This window comes from Anomaloglossus baeobatrachus, chromosome 5 (genome assembly GCF_048569485.1).
Source record: "Anomaloglossus baeobatrachus isolate aAnoBae1 chromosome 5, aAnoBae1.hap1, whole genome shotgun sequence".
NCBI classification, from domain to species: Eukaryota; Metazoa; Chordata; class Amphibia; order Anura; family Aromobatidae; genus Anomaloglossus; species Anomaloglossus baeobatrachus.
This window is the reverse complement of record NC_134357.1, coordinates 395,992,258-396,009,659: the sequence shown is the minus strand read 5'-3', so window position 1 is coordinate 396,009,659 and position 17,402 is coordinate 395,992,258. Positions and strand designations below refer to the sequence as shown.

At 47.6% G+C, this 17,402-nt stretch overlaps 1 protein-coding gene across 4 annotated transcripts in view; it reads right to left on the bottom strand.

Annotated features, from left to right (window-relative positions):
• Positions 1-17,402, bottom strand: part of RARA (retinoic acid receptor alpha) — a 188,479-nt gene that overhangs the window by 14,748 nt on the left and 156,329 nt on the right. For all 4 annotated transcript variants that reach the window (XM_075350153.1, XM_075350152.1, XM_075350154.1 and 1 more), the window contains one exon: positions 7,690-7,838. In XM_075350153.1, the coding sequence (XP_075206268.1) occupies positions 7,690-7,838 (149 nt within the window). The remainder of the gene's footprint in view (positions 1-7,689; positions 7,839-17,402) is intronic.

The window sequence follows — 17,402 nt, the reverse complement described above, 5'->3', positions numbered from 1 at the left end:
GCCGCTACAGACACATTAATGTACCACTTTCCAGTCCTTCGGTGACAAATTGCCTTGTGTTACAGCCAAATATTTCACATTTTGACTCCTCAGTCCAGAGTACCTACTGCCGTTTTTCTGCACCCCAGTTCCTATAATTTCATGCACAGTGGAGTCACTTGGCCTTATTGTCATATCTAAGGTATGGCTTTTCTGTTGCAATTCTTCCATTCTGACCACTTCTGGACAGACATCTCTGAACAGTAGAGGGTTGTTACTGGGTCTCCCTTGCTGCCAGTTTTGGGCTGATTGCACTGCTGGATATCTTCTGATTTTGAAGGGAAGTAAGCATGAGATGTCTTTCATCTGCTGCACCAAGTGTCCTTTTTGGACCACTGTGTCTACGGTCCACAATGTTGACGATTTCTTGGTGTCCTCAAAAGCTGAGAAATACAGGCAGATACATATCCATCATGCAATACCAACACGCAGGCGTTTTGCTTTCAACTTATTCTGTATCAAAACAATGACAATACATAAGAACAAGGACTCCTGGAATTCATGATATGGCCCCACAGAGGCCTGATGTCAACATCATCGAGTCTATGTGGGATTACATGACGAGAGAAGGATTTTTGTAAGCTTACATCCACAGAAGATATCTGGTTAGTTCTCCAAGATGTTTGGAACAACTTCATCATCAAGTTCCTTCAATTAGGGCTGGTGGCATGGCTGAGCCACTGGCGTGAACTGTGTACTCTTAGGGGTACTTTGCACGTTGCGACATCGCTCGGCATCGCTAGCCGATGCCGAGCGCGATAGTACCCGCCCCTGTTGCACATGCGATATCTTGTGATAGCTGCCGTAGCGAACATTATCGCTACGGCAGCTTCACACGCACTTACCTGCCCTGTGACGTCGCTCTGGCCAGCAACCTGCCTCCTTCCTAAGGGGGCGGGTCGTGCAGTGTCACAGCGACGTCACACGGCAGGCGGCCAATAGAAGTGGTGGGGCGGAGATGAGCGGGATGTAAACATCCCGCCCACCTCCGTCCTTCCGCAGAGCCGGCGTGAGACGCGGTGACGCAGGTAAGAGATGTTCCTTGCTCCTGCGGCTTCTCACACAGCGATGTGTGCTGCCGCAGGAACGAGGAACAACATCGTACCTGTCGCTGCTGCCAAATTATGGAAATGTTGGACCCTACACCGATGATACGATAACGACGCTTTTGCGCTCCTTAATCATATCAAAAATGCTTTACACACTACGATATCGACTGCGACGCCGGATGTGCGTCACTTTCGATTTGACCCCCCCCGACATCGCACCTGCGATGTCGTAGTGTGCAAAGCCGGCCTTAGGGTGCGTGCCCACAATCAGTGATTGCAAACACAGCTTTGCCTCTATAGCATCAAAGGTGCAAAGGGACAATGAAGCTGGCTGGATCAAGCAACCCAACCAGAATCAAGGCAGCCATTGCAAGCTCTATTGTCGAGGAGACCAGTTACCTCTGATAAACTTCAGCAGTGGCTGGTAACATAGGCAATGAGCAAACAATCAAATTACAAATCCCTCCATTCTTGAAAACAGTGGATTTTTACTAAGAGGTGAAAGCTTAAGAGTTATTTCTCTTTAAAAGCCCAGTACATAGAATTAGGCTATGTGCGCACTAGAAATGTGAAGTTTCTCAAGAAAATGTCTTGAGAAACTTCTGGGAGTGAAAGATTTCTGGACCTCCAGAAAAAATCCGCACCAAATCTGCATGCGGATTTGCCGTGGAATAGCCGCAAATTTGCCGCGATTTTCCCGCGGGTGGTTCCCTGCGGATTTTGCAGGCTGTACTGCCGAAATCCGCAGGGTACCTGCAGAAAAGAATTGACATGCTCATTTTCTCAAGAAATTTTCTTGAGAAATTCTTCTCAAGGAAATTTCTTGAGAAAAATCCGCACAGTGCGCACACCAATTTTTTTTTTCATAGAATTTGCTGGGAAATGTCTGCACAAAGATTGCAGACATTTCTCAAGAAATTTCCGCAGCAAATCCGCGGGTAAATCCGCGGGCAAAACGGCCTAGTGCGCACAGAGCCTTAGATACTGTAGGTGAGGAGAAGCCCGAGGATCCAGATCAGGGTAGAACATTCTAAAGTTAAGAAAATGAGCGTCAATTATGAGGATCAATAAAACACAATTTCAGAACCTTTGACTGTAAGGGTGGGTACACACGATCCGCACACGCTGTGTCATGGACGCAGTATGTCTTCTCCTGCGGAGATGTGAGTGTTGTCTCCCTGCAGAGAACACTTGTGTCTCCACAAGCATAAATTGACATTCGGGTGGCACGATGGCTCAGTGGTTAGCACTGCAGTCTTGCAGCGCTGGGGTCCTGGGTTCAAATCCCACCAAGGACACCATCTGCAAGGAGTTTGTATGTTCTCCCTGTGTTTGCGTGGGTTTCCTCCCACACTCCAAAGACATACTGATAGGGACTCTAGATTGTGAGCCCCAATGGGGACAGTGTTGCCAATGTATGTAAAGCGCTGTGGAATTAATAGCGCTATATAAGTGAATAAAATTATTATTATTCTGTGGCTCAGAAAGCAGAAAAAAAACCACGGTGGACATGGGATGTAAAAAAATCCCTCCCACTGTACTTCTACTGTACAACGCAGCATTTTTGATCCAGCGAAAACACGCTGCGTCCAAAACACTGCTATTCCTAATCTTGTCCACGAACACTAATAAAAAAAAAAATTCTAGCTAATACAAAGGTTACAGCAGTGGAACTAGACAGCCATCATAAAAAATTGAAGCCTGTTAGTCACCCGGAATTGTGGTGTCCACATATAGAATTCACAACAGAAAAGTGATCAGAGCTTAATGGGAACCTGTCAAGAGGAATCATGCTGCCCGAACCGCAGGTAGCATGAATCAGAGCCTGGCAACATGATTACAGCCAGGTATACCACTCTCAAACACTCCAGTGTCTCAGAGAATATATACTTTGAAGCGGTGTAGTAATCTGGTCTCTGGCTATGGTCTCTTCTCAGTGCCGCTGAGGCGCAGGGAAGATCTGGCCAGAGTTGGTGGCGAACCAGCCTTGTCTCCAGCTCTGCTTATTATATTTGTCTTGAACGCCAAAGCGCTTCAGAGAATAATATACACAGCTGTAGTCATGCGGCCAGTCTGCAATGCATGCTGCCTGCGGTTTAGGAAGCATGAATCACCTGAAAGGTTCTCTTCAATATATATACAGTCATATGAAAAAGTTTGGGCACCCCTATTAATGTTAACCTTTTTTCTTTATAACAATTAGGGTTTTTGCAACAGCTACAGTTAGGTCCAGAAATATTTGGACAGTGACAATTTTCGCGAGTTGGGCTCTGCATGCCACCACATTGGATTTGAAATGAAACCTCTACAACAGAATTCAAGTGCAGATTGTAACGTTTAATTTGAAGGTTTGAACAAAAATATCTGATAGAAATTGTAGGAATTGTACACATTTCTTTACAAACACTCCACATTTTAGGAGGTCAAAAGTAATTGGACAAATAAATAAATATTTTTATTTTCAATATTTTGTTGCGAATCCTTTGGAGGAAATCACTGCCTTAAGTCTGGAACCCATGGACATCACCAAACGCTGGGTTTCCTCCTTCTTAATGCTTTGCCAGGCCTTTACAGCCGCAGCCTTCAGGTCTTGCTTGTTTGTGGGTCTCTCCATCTTAAGTCTGGATTTGAGCAAGTGAAATGCATGCTCAATTGGGTTAAGATCTGGTGATTGACTTGGCCATTGCAGAATGTTCCATTTTTTTGCACTCATGAACTCCTGGGTAGCTTTGGCTGTATGCTTGGGGTCATGTCCATCTGTACTATGAAGCGCCGTCCGATCAACTTTGCGGCATTTGGCTGAATCTGGGCTGAAAGTATATCCCGGTACACTTCAGAATTCATCCGGCTACTCTTGTCTGCTGTTATGTCATCAATAAACACAAGTGACCCAGTGCCATTGAAAGCCATGCATGCCCATGCCATCACGTTGCCTCCACCATGTTTTACAGAGGATGTGGTGTGCCTTGGATCATGTGCCGTTCCCTTTCTTCTCCAAACTTTTTTCTTCCCATCATTCTGGTACAGGCTGATCTTTGTCTCATCTGTCCATAGAATACTTTTCCAGAACTGAGTTGGCTTCATGAGGTGTTTTTCAGCAAATTTAACTCTGGCCTGTCTATTTTTGGAATTGATGAATGGTTTGCATCTAGATGTGAACCCTTTGTATTTACTTTCATGGACTCTTCTCTTTACTGTTGACTTAGAGACAGATACACCTACTTCACTGAGAGTGTTCTGGACTTCAGTTGATGTTGTGAACGGGTTCTTCTTCACCAAAGAAAGTATGCGGCGATCATCCACCACTGTTGTCATCCGTGGACGCCCAGGCCTTTTTGAGTTCCCAAGCTCACCAGTCAATTCCTTTTTTCTCAGAATGTACCCGACTGTTGATTTTGCTACTCCAAGCATGTCTGCTATCTCTCTGATGGATTTTTTCTTTTTTTTCAGCCTCAGGATGTTCTGCTTCACCTTAATTGAGAGTTCCTTAGACTGCATGTTGTCTGGTCACAGCAACAGCTTCCAAATGCAAAACCACACACCTGTAATCAACCCCAGACCTTTTAACTACTTCATTGATTACAGGTTAACAAGGGAGACACCTTCAGAGTTAATTGCAGCCCTTAGAGTCCCTTGTCCAATTACTTTTGGTCCCTTGAAAAAGAGGAGGCTATGCATTACAGAGCTATGATTCCTAAACCCTTTCTCCGATTTGGATGTGAAAACTCTCATATTGCAGCTGGGAGTGTGCACTTTCAGCCCATATTATACATATAATTGTATTTCTGAACATGTTTTTGTAAACAGCTAAAATAACAAAACTTGTGTCACTGTCCAAATATTTCTGGCCCTGACTGTATTTCAGTTTCATATATCTAATAACGGATGGACTGAGTAATATTTCTGGATTGAAATGAGGTTTATTGTACTAACAGAAAATGTGCAATCTGCATTTAAACAAAATTTGACCTGTGCAAAAGTATGGGCACCTCACCCTATAAGTGACATTAATATTTTGTAGATCCTCCTTTTGCAAAAATAACAGCCTCTGTAGCTTTTAATGAGTTCCTGCATCCTGGATGAAGGTATATTTGACCATTCCTGTTTACAAAACAATTCCAGTTCAGTTAAGTTTGATGGTCGCCGAGCATGGACAGCACGCTTCAAATCATCCCACAGATTTTCAATGATATTCAGGTCTGGGGACTGGGATGGCTATTCCAGAACATTGTAATTGTTCCTCTGCATGAATGCCTGAGTACATCTGGAGCGGTGTTTTGGATCATTGTCTTGCTGAAATATCCATCCCCTGCGTAACTTCAACTTCGTCACTGATTCTTGCACATTATTGTCAAGAATCTGCTGATACTGAGTTGAATCCATGCGACCCTCAACTTTAACAAGATTCCCGGTGCCGGCATTGGCCACACAGCCCCAAAGCATGATGGAACCTCCACCAAATTTTACTGTGGGTAGCAAGTGCTTTTCTTGGAATGCCATGTTTTTTTGCTTCCATGCATAACGCCTTTTTGTATAACCAAACAGCTCAATCTTTGTTTCATCAGTCCACAGGACCTTCTTCCAAAATGTAACTGGCTTGTCCAAATGTGCTTTTGCATACCTCAGACGACTCTGTTTGTGGCGTGCTTGCAGAAACGGCTTCTTTCGCATCACTCTCCCATTCAGCTTCTCCTTGTGCAACGTGCGCTGTATTGTTGACCGATGCACATTGACACCATCTGCAGCAAGATGATGCTGCAGGTCTTTGGAGGTGGTCTGTGGATTGTCCTTGACTGTTTTCACCATTCTTCTTCTCTGCCTTTTTGATATTTTTCTTGGCCTGCCACTTCTGGGCTTAACAAGAACTGTACCTGTGTTCTTCCATTTCCTTACTATGTTCCTCACAGTGGAAACTGACTATTTAAATCTCTGAGACAACTTTTTGTATCCTTCCCCTGAACAACTATGTTGAATAATCTTTGTTTTCAGATCATTTGAGAGTTGTTTTGAGGAGCCCATGATGCTACTCTTCATAGGAGATTCAAATAGGAGAACAACTTGCAAGTGGCCACCTTAAATACCTTTTCTCATGATTGGATACACCTGCCTATGAGTTCAAAGCTCAATGAGGTTACAAAACCAATTTAGTCCTTTAGTAAGTCAGTAAACAGTAGTTAGGAGTGTTCAAATCAAGAAATTGATAAGGGTGCCCATACTTTTGCACCGGTCAAATTGTGTTTAAATGCGGATTTCACATTTTCTGTTAGTACAATAAACCTCATTTCAATCCAGAAATATTACTCAGTCCATCAGTTATTAGATATATGAAACTAAAATAGCTGTTGCAAAAACCCAAATTGTTATAAAGAAAAAAGGTTAACATTAATAGGGGTGCCCAAACTTTTTCATATGACTGTATATACATACATACACACACATTTTATATATATATATATATATATATATATATACATACACACACGTACACCTCCACAGCTGCTCATGCTACACGATCTGAACAGCACTGTGTAAAATCACAGCACAGATAACATACAGCTTTATAATGAATTTGTGCGCTGCTGTTATCCTGTGATTTTAAGTCCCATGCTGAGTGAACATCACAGTATGGAGGGCAGGTGGATTCCTTACATGAGGAAGAACCTCTTATCTGCTCTGAATGAGGCCACAGCAGGACAGCGCAGGTTTCTAACATAGAAATCTATACATATCCGCAGCACCGTGGAGCACACCGCCAGTGCTCGGCCCTGTGTGCGGCCCAGCATTTAGAAAAGTGATGACGCAGGATTTACCCTGCTTTAGTACAGCGGATCGTCAGCAATTCTCATTATTAGTCTTAAGGGGCCCTTTGCACACTACGACATCGCAGGTGCGATGTCGGTGGGGTCAAATTGAAAGTGACGCACTTCCGGCATCGCATGCAACATCGTAGTGTGTAAAGCCTTTTTGATACGATTAACGAGCGCAAAAACGTCGTAATCGTATCGTCAGTGTAGCGTCGGTCATTTCCATGATTTGGAAATGATCTCTGTTACGATGTTGTTCCTCGTTCCAGCGGCAGCACAAATCGCTGTGTGTGAAGCCGCAGGAGCGAGGAACATCTACCGGCATCACGGCCGCCAATGCGGAAGGAAGGAGGTGGGCGGGATATTTACATCCCGCTCATCTCCACCCCTCCCCTTCTTTTGGCCGCCTGCCGTGTGACGTCGCTATGACGCCGCACGACCCGCCCCTTAATAAGGAGGCGGGTCGCCGGCCAGAGCGACGTCACAGGGCAGGTGAGTGCATGTGAAGCTGCCATAGCGATAATGTTCGCTACGCCAGCTATCACACTGATATCGCAGCTGCGATGGGGGCGGGGACTATCGCGCTTGGCATCGCAGCATCGGCTTGCGATGTCGTTGTGTGCAAAGGGCCCCTTAGTGTTCACTGACCTACAATGATTATTGCTACATTTTTGCACAACTTTTTCTAGCGTAAACTGCTTAATGAATCGTGTGAGTTTGTATGAGCCTTTAATGTAGCATGACGTAGCTGCCTTACATTTATGTGACCACCGCCCCCCATACATTGATTCACTTACCTTACAGCCCTCGCAGGCACTGACCCCATAGTGATAACCAGAACTCTTGTCTTGACACACAAAACAGGGTTTGTAGATTCTGGGGAGAGGTGGCGGAGATGGGGGACTGGGGACAATTTCCTCCGAACTGGTACTCTGGGTCTCAATAGCTGAAGAGAAAAATAAAACATGAATTAACAATTATTCTATGCAATAATACTGATATATTCTCTGTCTGCAAATACAGACGCTAACAATATAATTCATCCAGAATATGTCACAAACGACAAATTTATAGAATACGAAGTAGCATAGGAGACTCATGATTGTGCAGAATACCCAAAGGTAACAGACACCATGATCATGAGGTTAATGGCATCTGTGCTGCTGATTTTGTATCATTGCAAAACCCTATGATTACCTGCAATCAAAAAAGTCTCATCTAGAGGTCACTTTACAGTGATTCACTACCTTTTATTATCAAGTCATTTATATATTTCCACCACTGTGCTGGGCTTTTTTATATCTTCAGACCAGGAAAAAAAAAAGGTTTCAGAGTTAAAAAGTAGTTTTCTATATATCTGCAGCTACCACTAGGGGGAGCTTGAGAGCTCCCTACATACTGTGTTATTGTAGGGCTCACTGTATTGACGGTATACAGTAAGCTCCCCCTAGTGGTAAGCTTTAAAATTGACATCTAAGATTCAGCGGACTATCATGATGGAAAAAAACGACACACAAGTAGCAGATTTTACATAGGAATGATCCATTATTGAGGGAGATTGCGGAATTTCATCCAATGATATGGGTTGACCGGATCCCTTGAGTGCTGAATTGTAGGAATGTTCCTGCAGCAGGAAGTAGTGAGGCACCGCTATTGTACACAGATCTGGACATATTCATGAAAACCATTTCTATTCAAAGAAAGGAAAAAAAATGAAAAGCTGAAATTTCTACCAACGGAAACTGAAATGAGTCAGAGGTGAGTCTGTGGCTCCCCTATAATGAGCACTGATTCAGTGTGATCTATCAGCCCGCATATCGGCATGGATGGTAAATATGGCCGGCAATGCGACTTCTTACTAATCTGCTATACATAACCTGTCTCTGTTGATACAGATTGGCCTTTCGCGACACTAGGAAAGCTGGATGATTACCTAGATATTATATATCAGTGGTCATATTCACCCAGCCATTCCTAGACTTCTGGATGAGCAATAGGTTGTGTCGTAGCCTTTTCTGATCTGGCCCTAAAATCAATCTGGTGCCGGATAAATGGGAACAAGAACTTCTAGCATCAGATTCCCTCAGTGTGGTCTCTGTACCACACTGGAGGGACAAATAGTAAAATGGCCCGATAAATGGAAACCAGGCCCTATCTCCACTAGTCAGGACACTTGGAAAGCTGGGTGATTACCTGCACATTATATATCAGTGGCCATATTGGTTGTCAGTGTCACCTAACCATTCCTAGACTTCTTGATGAGAAATACGTTATGTTGTAGCCTTTTCTGATCTGGCCCTAAAATCAATCTGGTGCTGGATAAATGGGAACAATCCCATAGAAACCTATGGAATCACTACTAGCATCAGTTTCCCTCTGGAGTTACTGTACTACACTGGAGGGACAAATAGTAGAATGGCCCGATAAATGGAAACCAGGCCCTATCTCCACTAGTCAGGACACATGGAAAGCCACATTATATATCAGTGGCCATATTGGTTGTCAGTGTCACCTAACCACTCCTAGACTTCTGGATCAGAAATACATGGTGTCGTCACTTTTTGTAGCTGGACAACTGATAACAAAAACACAAGTATGAAGTGATGCTGGCGTCCAGAGCTGGTTTAGTACACATTGTATGTATCGTATTCTGATCTGGCCCTAAAAGCAATCTGGTGGCGGATAAATAGGAACAATCCCATAGAAACCTATGGAATCACTTCCGGCATCAGTTTCCCTCTGGAGTTACTGTACCACGGTAGAGGGGAGAATAGTGAAGTGGCCCGATGAATGGAAACCAGGCCCTATCTCCACTAGTCAGGACACTAGGAAAGCTGGGTGACAACCTCTGCATATGTAACGCTCAAGCCATAAATGATAATCTTTCCTTCACAAAGGCAAATAAGGTCAGATGTTTGTCAGTTGAACAAATCCTCAAATTCAATGGGGTCCGAATGGAAAGCAGATGGAGGAGAGACTGGGGGGAGCGGACAAAGTATGTTACGAAGAACAGAGAAGAGGTGAGGTGAGGCTCACTGCCAAAATGAGACTCAATATCACGTACACTGTTACAACTGCTCCAAACATCGGCCCAAGGATGGGACACAAAGGGCAATGGTCGGAAATGTATCTGCCTCTAAAAAATGTTTGAGCCTATCTTCACGTTTGCTCCGACCATTACTGGTCCGTAGGGGGTAATATATTTTTCATATATTAGCTCTCCCCATCCATACACGAGACTGACATGTGGGCGTGAGTTAGTGGGAAGGGAGTGCGTAACTGTGACGCCCTGGACTAGCCAGGTAGTCACAAACATAACACAATTACACACCCCCTCCCCTGGATAGTCACACCAGTCAGACAAAAAACCCTTGTTGCCTCCCTCCAGGGTCTGATGTCCACACCAGGTGGGGCGGAGCCAGGCGGTTGGTCCCACCCACCGAGGAGTTCACAGGCCTGGAGGCGGGAAAAGTGACAGAGATTGAGTTTGGAGTTGAAAGTGAGATGTCAGAAACTGTCGGTGTCTGGGTAGGGGCCCAGACACAAACAGCAAGGTTGGCAGATGGTGGTGGCCGTCTGCAGGAGTTAGTGGATCTCTGCGGAACCGTAGGACCGGGGTCGGGCGGTGGCCCGCCGGTACCGAACCGGGGAGCGGAGTGAAGCTAAGCACACAAGCAGGGCCATCAGACCCCGACTAGGCTTGGAGCCGCCGACAACGGTCAAATCCGAGTGTGACCGGAACACCAGGGGTTTCCTAACAACCAAGACCCGACAGAAGACAGTCCACACCGTGAGGATACACAGCCACCGCCATAGGCTAGAGATCCAAGGGCCAGAGCCTGCGGGCAAAACGGGCTCCTTCAGTACCTATACGCCGGGGAGCAGACTACCGGTGGGCAACCACAGGAGTCAGAACATTCTACCAAGGTGCAGGGAAAGACAGCCACCATCACACTGTCCGGGGAGAGCACAAACACTGCAGCCGGCTGCGGGACCCGTCCATCCAGCCGTTTGGTTTACCAGAGACTCTGTGCATCTGTGTCTGAGTGAGTACAACAGTGCCATCCGGCACCGCGCCGCGCTGCCCCTGCAACCCTGCACCCCAGCCATCCAGCCTCCCCGTTACACCACCGGGCTCCGGGATCACCAACCACTACCCACGGAGGGGACAACATCCTAGCTGCTCCCTACCATCTCTCCCGGGATCCCCGTCACCAGCAGTGGTGGTGCCTATAATTACCACGACCCGTGGGTGGCGTTACGAACTATCTCCCAAAACAAACCACCCTCTTTTCACTCGTGGGCGAGGAGCGCTGCTAGAGTCCCCGAGTCCGGCCCACCGCTCAAGCCACCGAGCAGCAGCAGCAGCCGCGGACCCGAGCGTGGCGAGCGCATCCCCTCCGCCCGCGACATAACAAGCGGCAAAAATGTGGTGCAAAAAGTTAACTACACTAAGGCAACCGAAAGGTGGACAAAGATGGCCACATGTGTCCAAGCACCAGGCCGGCTAGTCTTGTATTTTCTGACAGGACCAAGTTATCGCTGTGAGGAAACTCAGCTCTGCTAGGTCACGGCTGGCTTACATTAGGATTTCTGTCTGATTGTGTAAGTGTTGGGAAGCCATAATTACAGCGGTTCAGACAGACGGTGACACTGCTTCACCTTTGCCCTAGAAGTCGTGTGTTAAGACTCAAATTCCTCACAAATACCACAGCTTCATATACACAGAGGGCAAATATATAGAAAATACGCCATTACCCTCAGGAGCTGCAGATTTACTAATATAAGACACAATATGGCGGAAATTACGTCTCCCCCAAGGGTTGTCAGCAATGTTCAAAGAATCTGAATGACAAGTCTGTTTAATGACATAGTAATATATCCCGGCCTAGTTGTGTTGTATTTTACTCAGGAGTGTGGGAAAGCGGGTGACAAATCTGAGGGAGCTCAATGGAGATTGTAACAGAAAAGAGAGGCAGGAATCAGAGATGGCTGAATATCGGGTTTACCATTACAGGGTTCTCTGGGTTTCCAATACTGAAGATCTATCCATAGGATCGGAGGTCAGTATACACTTCTATTGAATCAATAGGAGCTGAGATGACGTATCTGACAAGGCCACTAAACAGAATACGGTGCTGTGCTGTTCTTTCTCTCTAGTGGTCCACGTTACCGCTGCAGCCAATCATTGGCTTAATCAGTGTACCTGTGTGTACAGTAAGTGGCATTTCGCCAATAGCAGCAGACCACGCAGCCGCTATAGGGCCCGTGAACTGAGAAGGCATTAGATCACGTATGTCAATATAGTTCAAAGCAATGAGGACAGAGGGAACACTCCACTGATTATCCCTCCTCCATCATTCCCACTCGCTGTCCGATATTTTAGTAAAGCGGGCGCGATTACATCACTACTGTGCGTCTGCTGTGCCGAGATAAGCATGCTATAGGACTCTCAACATGGAGAACGGAGCAGCGGAGCAGCAGGGGAACAATGGGAGGTATATATTTTTTAGTCAATGAGTATAGTGGTGGCCATAATACGAGATGACTATGGGGTGCATTATACTTTATGGAAGACTATGGGGTGTGCGTTATCCTATATGGAGGACTATGGGTTGTGCATTATTCTATATTAACTATGGGGTGTGCGTTATACTATATGGAGGACTATGGGTTGTGTATTATTCTATATGAACTATCGGGTGTGCATAATGCTATATGGAGAGCTATGGGGTGTGAATTATATTATATGGAGGACTATGGGGTCTGTGTTATAATATATGGAGGACTATGGGGAGAGCATTATACTATATGGAGGACTATGAGAGACCCAATATACTATATGAAAGGTTATGTCGGGGCCATTATAATATTTTGAGGGCTATGTGGTTACCTTTATACTTTATGGAGGGCTATTTTAGGGCTTTTATATTTGTATGCAATCAATTATACAGTGTGACGCTTTGTGTGGGGTCCATGATACAGTGCAGAGGGCTGTTTGGGGACCATTATATTGTTTGTAGGGCTAGTGAGGGCCATTTTCCAATGTGAAGAGGTGTGGGGCCATTACACTGCATAGATAGCTGCGTGGCCGTGTGGTAGGGTCACAGTTGGGGATCATACTGTGTTGGGGGTCACCATACTTTGCCGGGAAGGATGGTACAGTAGGGTCATCATACTGAGTGTGTGGCGGAATTCACTGTGGGGTATAATACAGTGTTCGTCAGGTACTTTTGTTGACATCACAGTTTATCACTGCAATGAGAGAGGAATCTAGATGCTACAGTAGGAGGAAAATTACTTTGTAAGAGCTGTAAAGTTGAAAGATATGCTCTTCTGTGACCCAGGGGGAAATTAATCCATTTTTTTGGTGGGAAGGTGGAGGGGGCACAATTTGAACTTCTATTATGGGGCCTCATGATTTCTATGTACGCCCCTGTGTACAGTTTTAGGTTGTGAAGACCAGTGATTTAGTGCATGAGTCGAGTTGACATGTATGATATCATTCATGCGGATGAAGTATATAAAGACCACCAAAAACGAGGATGTAATAGGGAATTTTTTTTAATCACATTTGGAGCTATTAGGGTACTTTTCTTAAAATCCCAAAACAACACCTTTAGGCTATATGCGCACTTTCAGTTTTCACCTGCGTTTCAGGTGCGTTTAGGATCAGTTTTGAACTGCAGCGTTTTTGTGCCCAAATGCATGCGTTTTGGTTTTTCATTAAAGACAATGAGAATTCATGATTTCTTGTCCGCACTTTGCGTTTCCAAACGCATCTCATAATTTGCATAAGTTTGGTCAAAAACCATGCGTTCAGAAAAGGACCCTGTCAATTGTTTTTGCCATTTGTGGTGCTGTGAGGTAAATCCGGAGATATGACGATAAATCATGATATTCAAGTATGTCAGGAAGCACTCTCCTGGTGTCACCCCCCCTTTCCTTCACACAACTGGTTTAGCAACAAATCCCATGGCCATGTCCTGTGATATGGAGATGAGGTGGTGTGGGAACAATGGACACAGGATGACTCCCTGCCGTCACCCTGTAACAAGAGTTGTATCTCATTAGCAAGGCTATGGAACCAGCTAGACAGAACGACTCCAGTAAAAAATGGTTCATATCTCGCAAGCCATATTTCCGATAAATATGGCAACCATAAAAATGGTGTCTCCGCATGTGGACGATGCCGGCACCCCCTTTTTATGGGAGCAGGACATTGGGGAATGCCCCAGGCGTGATATCAGCCAATGGGGAACTGGCAGACAGGTCATGAGTCCCCTCGTTCTGTAGCTAAATTCATAACTGTCACAATGAGAGCATTGGCGTCCGCCTACGACGCTCCCAGGCAAAGTTATGGCCAATATCCCCTTTGCTGGATAATTCTGATCCATGCAGGGGGAGTGGCAGTGCTTCCCTGTGAGGTCACTAAGGTAGGAGGGGACCTGGATCTGCCCAGGTTGATAACCCTACTTCGGCCATTTTCCAGTGTTCTTCTGCTCGGGGGCCTGGTTGGGAAAGACCTGTGAGGGAGTTCCTGGAAACCTGGTCTACAGCGCCCCCCTGTGGCCAGACGCAACAAGGTAACTGCTGGAACTGTGTATGCCTGTTTGTAACCCATGCTTTGATTGTAACTGTACTCTGACATAACTGTATATTCTGTAGATTCCCTATTGTATATATTGTAGTTCTAGTGTGCTTTAGGCTGATTAAATTATATAATTAATCTTGGGCTGTTCTGTTATCTCGATCTTGAATCCCACGTCTGTGTGTTCGGCTAATAGTTACCGTGAAGCGGTTGGTGGCAGCGAGTTGTGCCAAGGATTATTGTTGGGAGGCCAGTGAGATTCAGGGAGGTTTTATATATTCCGCCCGCGGAGGTCGGGGGAATATATACCCTACTCTCACTGGGGACCCTTCAATAATCGGCATAAGTAGTATAGCGGCCTCCTTGCTTATCGTCGGGCAATTCCATAATTGGCCTGACTATAAGAGGGGCGCTGGAGAGCGCGTCACGTGCTCTGTCTGTCGGTCGGGAGGTATAAAGGAGGGGTGACCCCCACTTGTTACCCCCCGATTGTGACGTACTGGTAGCCAGCGCGGGGGATTTCTGAGTGACCCCCCCGGTGGTTTGTGACATATTGGTGGCATAGCGGTGGGATCGAGATAATAGTGTGTGTGAGTGTGAGACCCATACTCCCAGACACTAAAGACTGCCTGCAGCAGCTGTGGCTGCTGGGGTCTTCAGACCAGCTCAACACTAGAGTGTCAGAGTGCAGATACTGTAAGGTGTGTGGAGGCATCAGGTGTCAGTTCTGTGTCAGTGACCAAAAGTCTGCAAGAATGGCTGATGGCACCAGGAGCAGAGCTATGCAACTGGCCAATGCTAAAGCAGGAGCCGAAGAGAGGGAGGACGGTGCTGTGGACAGCAATGAGGAGGTTGCCCACGAGTCCTCCAGGAGCTCGACGCCAGAAAACAGCTCTGCAGAGGACATTGCACAACCTGGCACTGCTGGACAAGATGAGGAGCAGCTCACCCAAGGGTCCTCAACGAGCCAGATGCCAGCCCTCCGCTCTGCAATGGACAGTGAATCACCAGGCTCCGCAGCGTGCCGCAGATCACCACGTGCCATTCCACCGAGCCTGGGAGGCTCGGATAGCCTTCTTCAAATGGCTATGGCCCTTCTCCAGGCTGGAGACCAGAAGGGCTACAAGGAACTCCTGGCAGAGCGCAGGGCAGAGCGGCAGGCAGCGCGTGACGCTGAGGCTGCGGAGCGGCACGCAGAGCGTGAGGCTGCGGAGCGAGAGCGGCAGGCAGCGCGTGAAGAGCGAGAGCGAGAGCGACAGGCAGACCGTGACTACCAGCTGCAGCTAGCTCAGCTCCGGCCCTCATCAGCCACACGTGACCTTCGAGACACCAAACTTCCAAAGGTCCGTGTTGAGGACTTCCCAGTGCTGGAGAAGGATGGAGACTTGGACTCTTTCTTGACTGCTTTTGAACGGACTTGCTTGCAGCACCATCTGAACAAGGACCAGTGGGCCAAATACCTGACCCCCCGTTTAAGGGGTAAGGCCCTGGATGTCCTTGGGGACTTGCCTGCTGAGGCAGATCAGGGCTACGACACCATCAAGCGGGCCCTGATCCAACAGTACAACCTCACCCCGGAGTCCTACCGCAAGAAGTTCCGGAGCCTACAGAAGGGACCAAAGGACTCCTGGGCTGACCACAGGCGGGCACTTGCCCGAGCTGCCGACCACTGGACCCAAGGCCTGCAGCTTTCCACCGGACCGGAGATCCTGGACTTGTTCATCACGGAGCAACTCTTGTGGAACTGCCCTGAGGATCTCCGCCAGTTCATCCGAGACCAGAAGCCAAAGGGGTCCACGGCTACAGCTGCCCTTGCCGATGACTACACCAACAACCGGGCCCCTGAGGCCAGGAGAGCGGCCACCAGCAGCACCTGGAGAGGGGGTAAGATGAATTCTGCGACTGCCCCACCTGCCACTAGACTGCAGGGGGTGTCCCCCTCAACTCCCCTCTCCAGGCCCGTGGCGGAACCAAGACGGTGCCACCAGTGCAACCTACCTGGACACTTCAAGGCCATGTGCCCTCAGCGTCCCAAGGCCCCGGCTCCGTCCCCGTCCCAAGGGCCGCCCAAGGTGTATTGTGTGGGTGGGGGTGGTGGTAGGTCCCTGGACAGCTTCCAACCTGTCACCGTCGGCCGGTCTGTGACCATAGGACTGCGAGACAGCGCCTCGGAGGTGACTCTGGTGCGGCCTGAGATGGTGTCCCCCCAGGACTTGATCCCTGGAAAAACCCTCGCTGTCTCCGGGATTGGAGGCACTGACCCGGCGCTGCCTGTTGCTGACATTTATGTGGACTGGGGCGCAGGGCGAGGGGTGAGGGAGGTGGGGGTAACTGATCGGATCCCTGCAAACGTGCTACTTGGGACAGATTTGGGGCAGATAACCTCCCAGTTTGGGCCCCAACCAAGGGCTGAACCTTCAGCCAGTACTGACATGCCTCCGGACAATGTTAATGTGTTATCTATGAATGATGTAAGGGAGGAGGGAGTGAACTCTGATATTTCTGCTTGCACAGACACCATAGACACACACACAGCTGCAGCTGTGACAGGGGAGGGGGTCAGAGAAAGGTGTGACAATGCCTCTACAAGTAACCAGCCTGTGAGCTGGGATCTGTTGCCCTCTGCAGGGATAAGCAGAGAGCAGGGTGCTGCAGGGGGAGGACCAGTGTGTGGGGTGGGGGCTACCACAGCAAATGTGGGGTCCCCAGCGATTTCACAGCGGGGTTCTGTTGCTGCAGGAGGGGAACAGGCAGGTGAGATTGGGGCCGGTCCAGGAGCGGAAGTGCTCCCAGGTAAGATCTCGGTGCATGGTTCCCCCACAACCGGGGTGTCAGGAAGCCAGGTAGGTCTGCCTGAACCGGCGACTTGGTCAGGAACGGAGGAGGAGCAGGCACGACCCACGGTCGCAGCGGCTGTGG